General features: G+C 42.8%; 1 protein-coding gene across 1 annotated transcript in view; it reads left to right on the plus strand.

Annotated features, from left to right (window-relative positions):
• MAP6 (microtubule associated protein 6) overlaps window positions 1-9754 on the plus strand; it is a 97696-nt gene extending 87942 nt beyond the window's left edge. Inside the window, exons 6-7 of the mRNA XM_056560021.1 lie at window positions 7490-7559; window positions 9648-9754. Of these exons, the coding sequence (XP_056415996.1) occupies window positions 7490-7516 (27 nt within the window). The 3' untranslated portion in view covers window positions 7517-7559; window positions 9648-9754. The remainder of the gene's footprint in view (window positions 1-7489; window positions 7560-9647) is intronic.
• The last annotated feature ends 7471 nt before the right edge of the window (window positions 9755-17225 follow it).

The following is a 17225-nucleotide window of genomic DNA, read 5'->3' on the forward strand; positions in this document are numbered from 1 at the left end:
CCTTACGGGTCTTACACTCTATATAGGACTTCTCAATGCGCCATCTCTTCAGACATCTGAGCCCGTATTCCAGGTACGGGGGGAGGTAGTCACGCGTCCATCTCCCCCTCTTGAGACTGCCGCCTCGCACCCAAGACTCTGCAAAAGGCAATATCCAGTCCCTGATACTATTCGCCCACAGGGAGCTGTTGTTTGAGTCCATGCAACCAAAATTAACTTTTAGAAACATGGAGTCAAAGAACACCCTTGGATTCAGCATATCCAACCCACCCTCTCTCCTCTGTAGGTAGGTGATCCCTCTTTTTATTGGGTTCAACCTGTTCCCCCAAAACATCTGGAAGAACAGGCTAAAGAGCCGAGCGGAGAAACATTCTGGCAAAGGAAAAACGACAGAGACATACAAGAAGACGGGGACCAGGTAAGTCTTCAACATTGTAACCCTTTCTCTATAGGTCAGCCTCCAGTTCTTCCATCGCTGAACCTTTGCATTTCCGGCTTCCAACTTCTCTTCCCAATTTAGTTTGGCATTATCGTCCCTCCCAAATTTGACCCCTAGGATTTTAATATAGGAGGAGGCTCTCACAAATTGGGGCAGATCAAAGTCTGGATCAGAATCAGATATCCAGAGAGCTTGACTCTTCTCAAAGTTGACCAGAGACCCTGAGGCCTCCGAGTAACTTCTGATGGCCATAGACAACATCTCCACCTCACGAGGCTCAGATATCACTACAGTCACATCATCCGCATAGGCAACAACACTCAGGGGCAGGGAGTGGGGGACCGGCACCCCCTGAAAACCACACTCCTGCAGTGACCTCAGAAACGGATCTAAGGCAAATACATACAGCAGCGGACTCAGTGGGCAACCTTGTCTCACCCCCGCCTCAACCCTGAAGGTGTCACCCTGCCAACCATTGATCAGAGGAAAGCTCTCGGCCTCACAATACAAAGTCTTCAGCCAATCGATGAATTGTCCCGGAATACCGTACTTTGACAAAGTGGCCCATAGATACTCGTGATCTACTCTGTCAAAGGCTTTAGCCTGGTCAAGACTGACAACATATCTCCCACACCTCAGGGCTTTACATCTCTCAAACATCTCCCTTATGGAGATCACTGCCCCAGAGATGTTCCGCCCTTTTACTGTGCCATACTGACAGCCTGCCAACAGTGCCGGGGACAGACAAACTAACCTAGAAAACAGGATTTTTGCCAGAATCTTCCTGTCGACATTCAAGAGGGCAATTGGCCTCCAGTTCTTGATGTCACTCGGCTCTTTACCTTTAGACAGCAGAATCAGCGAGGACACTCTCATGGATGGAGGCATCAGGTGACTTTCTAGACAATTTGTATAAACATCCACGAGGATTGGGGCCAAGAGGTCTCTGAATGTCTTATAGAATTCTGCTGTTATCCCATCCGGACCTGGTGCCTTCTTCAGATGTAACTTATCAATGGCCTCTTTGACCTCTGCCACCGTCAATTCTGCTGTCAAAGGAGAAAAGTCCAAATCATTAGTATCAGGGAGCGGAGTTGTCTCCAAGAATTGGGTCATCTTGTCTCTATCCAAAACCTTCCTCTGAAACAAGTCAGCATAGTACGATCTCACCACCCCCAGGATACCCTCCCGAGATTCCTGCAAAACACCCTGGGAGTCAGTGAGACCGGTGACAGATTTATTTGCCACCCGCTCCCGGCAATTCTCAAAGGGATCAGGAGACCCTAAGGACCCATAATCCCTTTCAAGAACCAGGGAGGTATACCTGCTGTACTGATACTGCCTTATCTCAGATTTCAGCTGGTCTATCCTTTGTTGGTCCCCACCCGCCGAATATAGTGACTCCAATTCTTTGCGCAGCTTGAGATACTGGCCATACTTACTCCTCCCCTTTTTAAAGGACAGTCTCTTTAAGAGGGTTCTGATCTCATCCTTGACATCCTCCCACCAGGCGGCCATATCATCATAGAAGTCCACCCGCTCTAGCTGACTCTGCATGAAGGAATGAACACATGTCTGAACATAGTCATCCTCCAACATACTAGAGTTGAGCTTCCATAGCCCCCTACCAATATCTGGGCGCTTAGTGGCTCCTAAACAGAAAACCAAGGCTATATGATCTGAATATGGGACAACTTTCTCACACATCTCACTAACCATTTCTGCAGGACTCACAAACGCCATGTCAATCCTACTGCTCCTGTCAGAACATGTGTATGTAAATTTTGGCTTTCTACCGCCCCGTGTAAAGACATCACTTAACCCGGACTGCAAGATCATGTTATTAAGGACTTTTGAGTCCCTGGCCACCGCTCTACCTGAGGACCTGTCACCTGAAGTCCTAGTGACATTGAAATCCCCGGCCATTATAACAGGGACAGCTGTAAACAGATATGGCTTGACATCATTAAACAACTGGACCCTTTCTGTCACTGTCTGCGGGCCATAGATATTTATGAGCCGGAGCCTTCTACCATGTATAGTGACCTCAAGGATCAGACACCTTCCCATGATGACCTCTGTCATCCTATGTATTGTCACATCCCTGGTGGTAAACAATATGGCCACCCCGGCATAAGGCTCCACAGCCAGTGACCAGAAAGAGGGACCAGACGTCCATTCCCTCTCAGCCTCACGTAGGTGCCCCAGTGTAGTCAGGCGTGTCTCCTGTAAGAAGATGACATCTCTGTCCAGATATCTAAGATGGTCATAAACTATGTGCCGTGTCCTCTTCACTTTAATACTGTTCACATTACTTGAAGCAAGTTTTAAAGTAAACCCAGCCATGATAAGATAGTACAAGAAGAGCAGAGACCTGACGCCCATCATCACAAGTCAGAATCTGAGTCCCGCTGTCCACCACCTGTCTCCATGTCTGACTCTGCATTAGCTTTTACAGTCTGGGGTTTTCTTTTTATTGGGGGTTGGTCCCTTGTGTCATCATCACATTCGTCCTCTATTCTTTTTAACTCTGTGTCTAAATCACCGTCAAACTCTGACAGAACCTCGTATCTGTTGGACACGACCATTACTCCTGCCCCATTGTTGACCTTTTTCTGACTGGTGGTATACTCTCTCTCTGGCCTGCGGGATGAGGTGTCTTTTTTCCTTCTTTTAATTTTCTGGGCCTTACTTTCCTCAGATGCAGATGGGGATACAGAAGAGGATACCCCCGGTTGCTGCTGGTCCTGTGGGACAACCTCCATTCCACCTTGTGTGTTTTCTAACTGCTGAGGTGTTGGTGCGGTGTTACCCAAGTCTGGCTGGACCTCCTGTCTTGTTAATATAGAGCCAGATATCAAAATCTCCTCCTCTACAGCCTCTGCCCCCGCCACAAGGTCCTCATCAGGAAGCTCCCGGCAGATGTTGTGCCAGGCATTGGGACAGTCCCGGTGAGGGTGACCGATCTCACCACAGAGATTGCACCTGATGTTCTGGCAGTCAGCACTTAGGTGACCAGTTTCCCCACATAGATTACATTTTACCACTGTACATGTATTTGCCAGATGGCCAGGTTTACCACATTTAAAGCACTTTCTGGGCTGACCAGGGTAGAAACAAACGCCCTTTTCCCTCCCAATGAAGAAGGAGTTGGGCAGATGTTGTGTGATGTTCCCATGTTGGCGCAGCTTCACCAGGACCTTCCACCCTCCAGTCCAGATACCGTCATCATCTCTGTTCTTGGTGAGATCAGACACCAGGTCACAATGTCTGCGGAGCCACACCACAATGTCCTGGGGAGGAACAGCTTCATTCCAGAAGATGATGTTTATGATGACGGTATCTGGCTTGGATATGGGAATAAAACTGAATTTACTCCATCCATCCTTGTCTCTGAATCTGGGGAAGTTGGACCAGAACCTATCCAGATTAGACATGAGCTTAAAGCTGACATCATAGCCCTGTCTATCTGGAAGGTTTATTACTGCCAAGATGTCCGCTGGCACAAACCCCATCTGGTGGCACAGGAGCTCCCTCACCACAAACCTCCTATCCGGAAGGTCCTCCTTGGCACCTCTGTGCCGGAATCGCACAACATTCCTCCTTTTAAATGCCTGGCCAGTGTAATTGGCGCTGGAGGTGAAGGATGGAGCACCACGGCTCCAGGCATTTCTAGGAGGAACCTGGCGGGTACCTGCGTCCTGTCTTACAGGGTTGGGGTCTACTCTAGGGGGCCCTGCCACATTTGCTGTGCTTGTGGGTAAAGGGGGGAAATCCTGCACAGTATTTTGTACAATAACACCTGTCCCATCCACCTCTATATCATCATCAGACACAACACCCCACACAGATTGTGCACCCCCTCCAGCCACCGACCCCTCAGGAACATCACAGTCCGCACCCCCAGTCCGTGCCCCAACATTATCACAATCCACACCCCCAGTCCGTGCCCCAACATTAGTGCTCTGCTCCATCACCCCATCACCTTCATACACTGGTAAAAGTCCAATGTCCTGCTGATGTACTGGGACTTCTGGGACTTGTGGTGCCTCTGTTGGTCTCTGCTCCTGCTCAGGCCCAGCTGCAGGTTCCTGTGGCTGTTGTTCCTCGCCATACTTGCATATGTCCCCATCCTGGAAAGAGAACCGTGCCGGCTGTATGAGGGGTCTTGTCCCTTGCTGGGGCTCCTCCGGGGTGATGTCCGGTTCTATATCAGGTTTGGAGTCTGCTTCAAAGTTCAGCCTGTAGTTGGAGAATCGTTCCTGGTTCTTATATGTCTCTGCCAGTGGCCCCATCTTTACCAGTATACAGTCCATCTCCTTTACAATATCTGCGAGCTCAATGCTGAGTGTGTACAGTCTCTTATCATGGAGAGTCTTATACTGGGGATTTGCAGCCTTTAGCATATACACTGAGTCAATCTGCATGTGCAGCATACCCTTCAGGTGCTTGAGCTCCTCCATCCTCCTCACCAGAGCAGGGATCTCCTCCGCCAGCTGTAGCTCTGGTGCCCGGGCGGTCTCTTTGCCCTGCTGGTGGGGTTTGGGCAGTCTCTGAGGCTCCTTGAATGTATCAGACCCATGAGCAGCTGTATCAAGGTCTCTGGCCTGGGATCTGGTGCGGCCTGAGCGGGTCATGCTGGAGACCACCTCTTGTTTCTGCAGGTTCTCTTGCAGTGTTTGTCTCTCCAGAGATGTCCTCCTCTGTCTCTGTGCTGGAGAGTGGAGCTGCACACCTGCTGCATATGATCCACTCTGCCCCAGCTCCTGTGCACCATCATGGCCTGGAATAGCAGACTCTGGGTCTCTTACAGAGGTTTCTTTCTTGGAGTCTCTTGGTTGTTCACCAAGCTGAGAGCCTTGGCCGGCCGACTGTATAATATCACACTCACATACACTTGCTGCTTCTTTCTTTACTTTACTCACATCCATGTCTTTACTTTCTTTCTTTGCACTTGCAGTGCTTCCATGCTGAGGACTTCTTTGTGGAAAATCCACTTTAGGATTTACCTCCATATCAGAAAGAGCATTGGAGTTTTCATCCAGTGTAGGCCGAGAAGCCTGGGCCTTGCTTGGGGAGCTTCCCCGCCCAGGGTGGCCCCGCCCTGGGCTTGCTCCAGACATGAGGAGAACCACAGACACACAACCTCACAGCTAGGAGGCAGTATTATAGTAGTTATATTCTTGTATATAGGAGCAGTAATATAGTAGTTATATTCTTGTATATAGGAGGAGTATTATAGTAGTTATATTCTTGAATATAGGAGCAGTATTATAGTAGTTATATTCTTGTATATAGGAGGCAGTATTATAGTAGATATATTCTTGTATATAGGAGGCAGTATTACAGTAGTTATATTCTTGTATATAGGAGCAGTATTATAGTAGTTATATTCTTGTATATAGGAGCAGTATTATAGTAGTTATATTCTTGTATATAGGAGCAGTATTATAGTAGTTATATTCTTGTATATAGGAGCAGTATTATAGTAGTTATATTCTTGTATATAGGAGGCAGTATTATAGTAGTTATATTCTTGTATATAGGAGCAGTATTATAGTAGTTATGTTCTTGTATATAGGAGCAGTATTATAGTAGTTATATTCTTGTATATAGGAGCAGTATTATAGTAGTTATGTTCTTGTATATAGGAGCAGTATTATAGTAGTTATATTCTTGTATATAGGAGCAGTATTATAGGAGTTATATTCTTGTATATAGGAGCAGTATTATAGTAGTTATATTCTTGTATATAGGAGCAGTATTATAGTAGTTATATTCTTGTATATAGGAGCAGTATTATAGTAGTTATGTTCTTGTATATAGGAGCAGTATTATATTAGTTATATTCTTGTATGTAGGAGCAGTATTATAGTAGTTATATTCTTGTATATAGGAGCAGTATTATAGTAGTTATATTCTTGTATATAGGAGCAGTATTATAGTAGTTATATTCTTGTATATAGGAGGCAGTATTATAGTAGTTATATTCTTGTATATAGGAGCAGTATTATAGTAGTTATGTTCTTGTATATAGGAGCAGTATTATAGTAGTTATATTCTTGTATATAGGAGCAGTATTATAGTAGTTATGTTCTTGTATATAGGAGCAGTATTATAGTAGTTATATTCTTGTATATAGGAGCAGTATTATAGGAGTTATATTCTTGTATATAGGAGCAGTATTATAGTAGTTATATTCTTGTATATAGGAGCAGTATTATAGTAGTTATATTCTTGTATATAGGAGCAGTATTATAGTAGTTATGTTCTTGTATATAGGAGCAGTATTATAGTAGTTATATTCTTGTATATAGGAGCAGTATTATAGTAGTTATGTTCTTGTATATAGGAGCAGTATTATAGTAGTTATATTCTTGTATATAGGAGCAGTATTATAGTAGTTATATTCTTGTATATAGGAGCAGTATTATAGTAGTTATATTCTTGTATATAGGAGCAGTATTATAGTAGTTATGTTCTTGTATATAGGAGCAGTATTATAGTAGTTATATTCTTGTATATAGGAACAGTATTATAGTAGTTATATTCTTGTATATAGGGGCAGTATTATAGTAGTTATATTCTTGTATATAGGAGCAGTATTATAGTAGTTATATTCTTGTGTATAGGAACAATATTATAGTAGTTATATTCTTGTATATAGGAGCAGTATTATAGTAGTTATATTCTTGTATATAGGAGCAGTATAATAGTAGTTATATTCTTGTACATAGGAGGCAGTATTATAGTAGTTATATTCTTGTATATAGGAGCAGTATTATAGTAGTTATATTCTTGTATATAAGAGCAGTATTATAGTAGTTATATTCTTGTATATAGGGGGCAGTATTATAGTAGTTATATTCTTGTATATAGGAGCAGTATTATAGTAGTTATATTCTTGTATATAGGAGCAGTATTATAGTAGTTATATTCTTGTATATAGGAGCAGTATTATAGTAGTTATATTCAGGGTGTTTCTGGTTGTTGTAGTGCAGGTCTCATGTGTTGGCATTAACTCCCTTTTTCATCCCTTTAAACATTCAGAGAAACAATTTAATTGTATTCTTATGATTTCTGCCCTTGGCTTGTCACTGGCGCTATCTTTTTACTATATGTAAGTATTATATCTGTACGTCTGTTGTGTCTCCATAGACAACACATAGAAAACATTGTAAAACATTCTCGATATGACTCATGATCTTCCACCGGCCGTGATTGATTCATAACCAGATTTTCATTTCATAATTTAGATGAAAACCGAAACTTTCCAGGAAAATGCGCTGTTTTCTTTTATCACAGATCCATTGTATTGTCAATCTGTTTCTTTCTTTGTTGTCGTTCATCGCTAAATCTAAAGGGGTCCTCTGTAACCTGTGCCCCTCCAGCTGTGGCCCCCTGCCAGCATACAGAGACGTGTAGTGCATCCTGCAGTCTATTAGGTTGCATTTAAAGAAGCACAAGGGGATTTTTTTTTTTTGCTTATATAATGCAGCCCAGGCTATTATGGTTCTTGTGTATGCCTTGTGCTTACCTGTTTTAGCTGATGTGGCAGGCATGGGGTTTTCAGCCACTTCGATTCCATTTCAAAACAGAAATTTTTTCGTAATGCTGCCAACATTTCCCATCAATCCGCCTAATGTGTTTATATATATATATATTTAGAGAAAGATGAGGAGAAAGTAATTCAAACTATCATCACAATTGATGTTAACATTTTTCATATATTTTTACAACATTTTGGCTGTTTTTGCTGTGATTTTCCAAAGTCTTGGTAAAAAATCATGTTTTTACCATGATTTGCACAATTGAGGCAAAATAGCACAATTTTTGCCTTCATTATGCAGTAAAAATGAAGTGAAAATTGATAGCAACAGTATACAAAAAAAGCTGGGAGGGGAGGTGTACAACTACTATATATCCCGTTCCCATAGAAATAGCAGCAGCAGTATATACAGATAGAGCTGAGAAGGGAGGTGTATAACTACTATAAATCCTGATCCCATAGAGATAACAGCAGTATACAGATAGAGCCGGAATGGAGGTGTATAACTACTATATATCCACATCCCATAGCGATAGCAGCAGTATACAGATAGAGCGGGAGAAGAGGTGTATAACTACAAAATATCCTGATCCCATAGAGATAACAGCAGTATACAGATAGAGCCGGAATGGAGGTGTATTGTATAACTACTATATATTCTGATCCCATAGAGATAGCAGCAGCAGCAGTACACAGATAGGGCTGGAGGAGACGTGCATAACTACTATATATTCTGATCCCATAGAGATAACAGCAGCAGTATACAGATAGAGCTGGCGGGGAGGGGTTTGTGAGCCGCCAGGAGGAGATCTGATTGCTAATGCCATCATGTAGTTTACAGGAAGTCATCTGACCCAGGACTGACCACTTCCTCTGACACATTTAAAGGGTACCTCTCATCAAATAAACTTTTGATATATTTTAGATGAATGAATGTTGAATAACTTTCCAATAGCATGTTAATGAAAAATATGCTTCTTTCTATTGTATTTTTCCCGATCAGTCCTGTCAGCAAGCATTTCTGACTCATGCTGGAGTCCTAAACACTCAGAGCTGCCAGCCTGCTTTGTTCACAGCCAAACAGGCTGTGAACAAAGCAGGCTGGCAGCTCTGAGTGTTCTCCTTTGTGAACAAAGCAGACTGGCAGCTCGTAGAGTTTAGGACTCCAGCATGAGTCTGAAATGCTTGCTGCCAGGACTGGTAGGGAGACCCCTAGTGGTCATTTCTTCAAAGTGGAAAATTAAATAGAAAGAAGCATATTTTTTAATAACATGCAATTGTAAAGTTATTCTGCACACATTAATCTATAATATATCAAAAGTTTTTTTGATGAGAGGTACCCTTTAACATTTCTGTGGGTCAGACTGGTGATCACATGCCCCAGTTACAGGAATGAACCACATGGACGCAGCTGTGTTGGAATAAAACAGATGGCGCTGTAGGACTAGTGACGGGGAATGTGCATAATATGGGCAAAAAATAAATAAAACCTGGAGTGCTTCTTTAAGTTTCTTATTTAATCTATTTTAAATTCAATTTAATAGTCTCTATAAAAAATTGTCTTTACTAATTTAAAAGGTAACAGAAATATGATCTGTAATGGGTTAATTTTACACCCTGTTGTTGTTTGTTACCTATAGATATTTTTTCTGCTTCCAGGATTCCACAGAAGCTCAACGATGACCCCGATACGGGCGACCAAGGGCAGGACAGGCGTGATCCTGGTGTATGATGGGAGTCCCTGCCTCGTCTGGGTCTGCGATATAGGACCATTTAATGGACCACTGTATGGACCCTATATAACCACCGACCGCAATACCTGCTTTCTATTCCAGGCCAAAGAGCATGCAGCAATAAAAATAAGAGATTTATGCAAAAATCTGCGAATGTCTGTGATTATTAGGAGAGCGAATGGTGGGGAAGGTACAGTGATCGGTAGAGATAGCAACAGCAGTATACAGATAGAGCTGTAGGGGAGATGTATAGGAGAAATAATGGTGGGTGAGCACCAAATGGATAGAGCAGTGTTTCCAAACCAGAGTGCCTCCAGCTGTTGCAATTCTACAGAATTCAGCAGAATTCCGCTCCCGAGTTCTGCTGCGGAAAATATGATGCAGCAGTCTCCCATTGTTTTGCAACATATACACCCTAGGCAAAAGCTAATTTTTCCACCCCCTTAACTCTTCCCATTGACACCCTCCCCCTTACTTCAAGGGTAACATACTGTAACAAACCCCCTCCTCGTGTAATCTCCTTACTACTGGGGTGACACACTGTAACAAGCCTCCTCCTCATATAATCTCCTTACTACTGGGATGACACACTGTAACAAACCCCTCCTCATGTAATCTCCTTACTACTGGGGTGACACACTGTAGCAAACCCCCTCCTCATGTAATCTCCTTACTACTGGGGTGACACACTGTAACAAACCTCCTCCTCATGTAATCTCCTTACTACTGGGGTGACACACTGTAACAAACCCCCTCCTCATGTAATCTCCTTACTACTGGGGTGACACACTGTAACAAACCCCCTCCTCGTGTAATCTCCTTACTACTGGGGTGACACAATGTAACAAACCTCCTCCTCATGTAATCTCCTTACTACTGGAGTGACACACTGTAACAAACCTCCTCCACATGTAATCACCTTACTACTGGGGTGACACACTGTAACAAACCTCCTCCTCATGTAATCACCTTACTACTGGGGTGACACACTGTAACAAACCCCCTCCTCATGTAATCTCCTTACTACTGGGGTGACACACTGTAACAAACCTCCTTCTCATGTAATCTCCTTACTACTGGGGTGACACACTGTAACAAACCTCCTCCTCATGTAATCACCTTACTACTGGGGTGACCCACTGTAACAAACCCCCTCCTCATGTAATCTCCTTACTACTGGGGTGACACACTGTAACAAACCTCCTCCTCATGTAATCTCCTTAATACTGGGGTGACAGCTTAGCGGCTGTCAGGACCTGGAGAAATAACTTTCTTGCACAGGGCAGAATGACGCCCCTCATCAAAAGGGCGCTCTAGGCAGCTGCCTATTTTGCCTATAGATGGAGCCGGCCCTGTTGACAATACAGTACTTCCGGATCCCAGGACAGCACATTTTGGGGCGGTCCTAGAGCTGGCTTGTTCTGCCGGAGCCCAATACAGATGGATGGGAGGAGATTCCATAGTCTGAGCTTTAAAGGGGTACTCCGGTGAAAACCTTTTTTCTTTTAAATCAACTGGTGGCAGAAAGTTAAACGTATTTGTATATTACTTCTATTAAAAAAATCTTAATCCTTCCAGTACTTATTAGCTGCTGAATGCTACAGAGGAAATTCCTTTCTTTTTGGAACACTGATGACATCACGAACACAGTGCTCTCTGCTGACATCTCTGTCCATTTTAGCAACCGTGCATAGCAGATGTATGCTAAGGGCAGCATGGTGGCTCAGTGGTTAGCACTGCTGCCTTGCAGTGCTGGGGACTTGGGTTCAAATCCCACTAAGGACAACAATAAATAAAGTATTATTATTATTATTATTATAATAACGTCAGCAGAGAGCACTGTGCTCGTGATGTCATCAGAGAGCATTCCAAAAAGAAAAGGATTTCCTCTGTAGTATTCAGCAGCTAATAAGTACAGGAAGGATTAAGATTTTGTAATAGAAGTAATTTACAAATATGTTTAACTTTCTGCCACCAGTTGATTTAAAAGAAAAAAGGTTTTCACCGGAGTACCCCTTTAAAGGGAAAGAAAAAAAAAAAGTGAGAAGACAGCGTAATACAGTGGTCTCCAACCTGCAGACCTCCCGATGTTGCAAAACTACAACTCCCAGCATGCCCGGACAGCCAACGGCTGTCCGGGCATGCTGGGAGTTGTAGTTTTGCAACATCTAGAGGTCCACAGGTTGAAGACCACTGGCGTAAGAGATTAAAGGGATTTCATTGTGTGATTACTATGCAGCAGTATTACACTTTATAGAGTAAATGAAACCGTATGCAGTGTTCACTATATATATATATATATATATATATATATATATATATATATATATATGTTTCCTATATCATCAGAGTGACGGTTCTTTTAATATGCAAAGTTAATAAACACAATACAATTTCAAACTTTGTATAAGGTCTACTATATAGAAGATGTTTCTGGAGGGGAGAGAATGGGGCTGGAGACTGAGTCGCCCGGTGGCTACTGTCATGGATTTTACAAATAGACAAAAAGCGCTTCCTTGTGCGGGATCACCTATGTTGAATGGAGAGGTTGTGCATGCTCACCTGGAGAGGTTGTGCTAATTCAGGCACAACACTTACAAAGGCGTATCAAGGTAGATCAAGCTGCTGCAACTTCCCATACCGAAAGCATCGGCGTAAAATCAGGGTAAGGAGAAAGGATGAAGCTGTGAAGTGGTCTCCGCGCTTCTATATGTTCGGAGAAATCGGTAAAAATTCTGGAGTCATCGCTTTTGTAGATTCAATTTTATTACGTTCACTCAACGCGTTTCCGGGTGTAAACCCTTTCATCAGGCGTGATACAATCGAAATGAAATGACAGGTATTTTATATGCGCGGTAGCCCTTGGGGGGGGTGTTGGTAGTGGGGGTATTGTTTTGGTAAATGAGGGGTTAATGTTAACCCTGTCGTTCGTGACGCCAGGCTGAGGGCTAGTATGCTGAGATGATTCTCCGGCCTATCGCCGCCCTTCCCAGTAACGATAGGTGCATAACAATAAAGACTGAAGGTCCACAAGGTAGTTGAATTTGAACTTGCGTAAACGTTACTTAACCCCTTAAGGTTTTTCAGTTTTTGCACTTTCGTTTTTTCCTCCTTACCTTTTAAAAATCATAACCCTTTCAATTTTCTACCTAAAAATCCATATTATGGCTTATTTTTTGCGTCACCAATTCTACTTTGCAGTGACATTAGTCATTTTACCCAAAAATGCACGGCGAAATGGAAAAAAAAATCATTGTGCGACAAAATCGAAGAAAAAATGCCATTTTGTAACTTTTGGGGGCTTCCGTTTCTACGCAGTGCATATTTCGGTAAAAATTACCCCTTACCATTATTCTGTAGGTCCATACGGTTAAAATTATACCCTACTTATATAGGTTGGATTTTGTCGCACTTCTGGAAAAAATCATAACTACATGCAGGAAAATTTCTACGTTTAAAAATGTCCTCTTCTGACCCCTATAACTTTTTATTTTTCCACGTACAGGGCGGTATGAGGGCTCATTTTTTGCGCCGTGATCTGAAGTTTTTATCGGTATGATTTTTGTTTTGATCGGACTTTTTGATCACTTTTTATTCATTTTTTAATGGTATAAAAAGTGACCAAAAATGCGAATGGAATTTTTTTGCGCGTACGCCATTGACCGTGCGGTTTAATTAATGATATATTTTTATAGTTCGGACATTTTCGCACGCGGCGATACCACATATGTTTATTTTTATTTTTTTTTACACTGTTTTATTTTTTTTATGGGAAAAGGGGGGTGATTCAAACTTTTATTAGGGAAGAGGTTAAATGACCTTTATTAACACTTTTTTTGTACATTTTTTTTTGCAGTGCTATAGGTCCCATAGGGACCTATAACACTGCACACACTGATCTCTTATACTGATCATTGTTATCCCATAAGGACCTATAATACTGCACACACTGATCTCTTATACTGGTCATTGTTATCCCATAGGGACCTATAACACTGCACACACTGATCTCTTATACTGATCATTGTTATCCCATAAGGACCTATAATACTGCACACACTGATCTCTTATACTGGTCATTGTTATCCCATAGGGACCTATAACACTGCACACACTGATCTCTTATACTGATCATTGTTATCCCATAAGGACCTATAATACTGCACACACTGATCTCTTATACTGGTCATTGTTATCCCATAGGGACCTATAACACTGCACACACTGATCTCCTATGCTGATCACTGGCATGTATTAACACGCCTGTGATTAGTGTTATCGGCGCTTGACTGCTCCTGCCTGGATCTCAGGCACGGAGCAGTCATTCGCCGATCGGACACCGAGGAGGCAGGTAAGGGCCCTCCCGGTGTCCGGTCAGCTGTTCGGGACGCCGCGATTTCACCGCGGCGGTCCCGAACAGCCCGACTGAGCAGCCGGGTAACTTTCACTTTCACTTTAGAAGCGGCGGTCAGCTTTGACCGCCGCTTCTAAGGGGTTAATACCGCACATCGCCGCGATCGGCGATGTGTGGTATTAGCCGCGGGTCCTGGCCATTGATGAGCGCCGGGACCGACGCGATATGATGCGGGATCCGCGGTGAGATCGCTGTGGTCCCGAACAGCCCAACTGAACAGCCGGGTTAGTGTCACTTTCCCTTCAGACGCGGCGGTCAGCTTTGATCGCCGCGTCTGAAGGGTTAATACAGGGCATCACCGCGATCGGTGATGTCCTGTATTAGCCGCGGGTCCCGGCCGTTGATGGCCGCAGGGACCGCCGCGATAGGGGTGTATTCGCCGTATAAGACGCAACGACTTTTTCCTCTCCAGTTTTGGGGAAGAAAAAGTGCGTCTTATACGGCGAAAAATACGGTATTACCTGATTTATAAATATATGTAAAAAACGAAAATTCGCAACAATAAATAGAAATAATATAGAAAATGTAAAAATAAAAAAAAATACGTTATTTTACAATATTTAAATGTCTGTTCTCTCAATACATTCATTAAGGCCATTCGGCCAAAGAGTGTTAAAACGAAAAATCCAAAAAGATTCCCTGATAACAAGATGCTGGAAATGGTTAGGTGTATTTAAATCAATAGTTTCAATGACAGACAATGTGATGCAGTTAGTGTCATCTGTATGATTTAATGCAATGTGCCTGGATACACTGTGCTGCATAAATGTAATGTTAATGTTGTGTCGATGCTTGTTCATCCTCATCCTCAGAGTTTGTATTGTTCTACCGATATATTGTATCAGAGTTTGTATTGTTCTACCGATATATTGTATCAGAGTTTGTATTGTTCTACCGATATATTGTATCAGAGTTTGTATTGTTCTACCGATATATTGTATCAGAGTTTGTATTGTTCTACCGATATATTGTATCAGAGTTTGTATTGTTCTACCGATATATTGCATCAGAGTTTGTATTGTTCTACCGATATATTGTATCAGAGTTTGTATTGTTCTACCGATATATTGTATCAGAGTTTGTATTGTTCTACCGATATATTGTATCAGAGTTTGTATTGTTCTACCGATATATTGTATCAGAGTTTGTATTGTTCTACCGATATATTGCATCAGAGTTTGTATTGTTCTACCGATATATTGTATACCACATCTGCAGGATAATAAATAAATTACGCAGGAGGATGAACAATTAAAATGGTCTTTTACAACTATCGATTCCCCAGTGGAATAAGGCTGGGTTCACACCACGTTTTTCAAATACGGTAACCGTATACGGTTTTTCGCAAAAAAAACGTATCCGACACCGTATGCATAGAGAATGCATTGTAAACCGTATTCCAAATGTTGTGTACGGTTGCATCCGTTTTGCCTCGGATACGGTTTTGCCGATTTTTCAACCGTAGGCAAAAACGCATGTCGACCACGTTTTTGCCTCCGGTTGGAAAACCGTATGCGAACCGTATGCGGTTCTTTTAACATTGTTGTCTATGAGAACCGTACACAGAATTTCAGAATACGGTTGCACGCAGTTTTTCTAATCCGTTTTTGGAGTTGACACATGCGCAGATTGGAATTTCAATAGAACAATAATAACTTTATTAAATTGCTGGCAAACTAATTCCAACAAAATAGCAAAACCGTAGGCAAAAAACTGATGCAACCGTACGGGGAAAAACCGTATACGTTTTAATTTGGAGTCATACGGTTGTATACGGTTGCATATGGTTTTTGCCATACGTTTTTTAGCGGAAAACCGTATACGGTAACCGAATTTGAAAAACGTGGTGTGAACCCAGCCTAAGAGGAAATCTTAGGATTGCCATTTGCAGGTATCCATTTACAACATAGGCATCTGGATATATTGAATTGAAAAGTGCCTTGCAGGGAATAAAAAAAATAAAATGAATGGGAGGTGTTTCTTTTAATCTATTTAATCTGCTGGGTGTTAGATGATTGCGCAGGGTTTTAGCTCTCCTATAAGTTACCATCGGTTTATACATATAAAAGCCCTGCTATTCCATTTCGATTGTATCACGCCTGATGAAAGGGTTTACACCCAGAAACGCGTTGTGCGAACGTAATAAAGTTGAATCTACAATACCGATGACTCCAGAATTTTTACAGATTCCACCGAACATATAGCAGCGCGGAGACCACTTCACGGCTTCACCCCTTCTCCTTACATGGATTTCACATAGCAACCTGCGCTATATGGGGGAAATATGCAGGAGGCTGCAGAAGGGAAACCAAGCAAAATATTTAATGAAGACCTATGGGGAAAAAAGTTTACTAGCACCTTAAAGGAGTAGTCCAGTGGTGATTCAGTGGTGAGCAACTTATCCCCTATCCTAAGGATAGGGGATAAGTTGCAGAATCGTGGGGGGTCCGACCGTTGGGGCCCCCCGAGATCTCCTGTATGGAGCCCCGACAGCCGGCGGGAAGGGGGCGTGTCGACCTCTGCACGAGGCGGCGGCCGACACGCCCCCTCAATACAACTCTATGGCAGAGCCGAAGCGCTGCCTTCGGTAATCTCCGGCTCTGCCATTGAGATGTATTGAGGGGGCGTGTCGGCCGCCGCTTCATGCGGGGGTCGACACCCGCTATCTCGGCGGAGAGCCGGGGCCCCGTACAGAGAGATCGCAGGGGGCCCCAGCGGTCGGACCCCCCGCGATCTCAAACTTATCCCCTATCCTTAGGATAGGGGATAAGTTTTTCACCACTGGACTACCCCTTTAATAAGACTGGATTTCACATAACAGCCATAAGAGATAAAAATGGAATAAAAAGAAAAAGGAAGCGAGGTGTGGAATAGAGAGGAAGGGGAAGCAATGGAGAGGGAGAAGAACTGAAAAGAGAAAAGGGTCAAGGAATGGAAAGAAAAAAAGAGAAGTGGAAAAACAGAATAAGAGAAGAAAAGGAAAATAACAGGAGAATAAAAGATAAGGTAAAATAATAGAAAGAAAAGACAAAAAAAAAGAGAAGGAAATGCCTAAAAAACAGCAAAAAAGAAAAGTGTCAGAAAGCAAGA

The sequence above is a fragment of the Hyla sarda genome, chromosome 2, assembly GCF_029499605.1.
Source record: "Hyla sarda isolate aHylSar1 chromosome 2, aHylSar1.hap1, whole genome shotgun sequence".
In the NCBI taxonomy this organism is placed as follows: Eukaryota; Metazoa; Chordata; class Amphibia; order Anura; family Hylidae; genus Hyla; species Hyla sarda.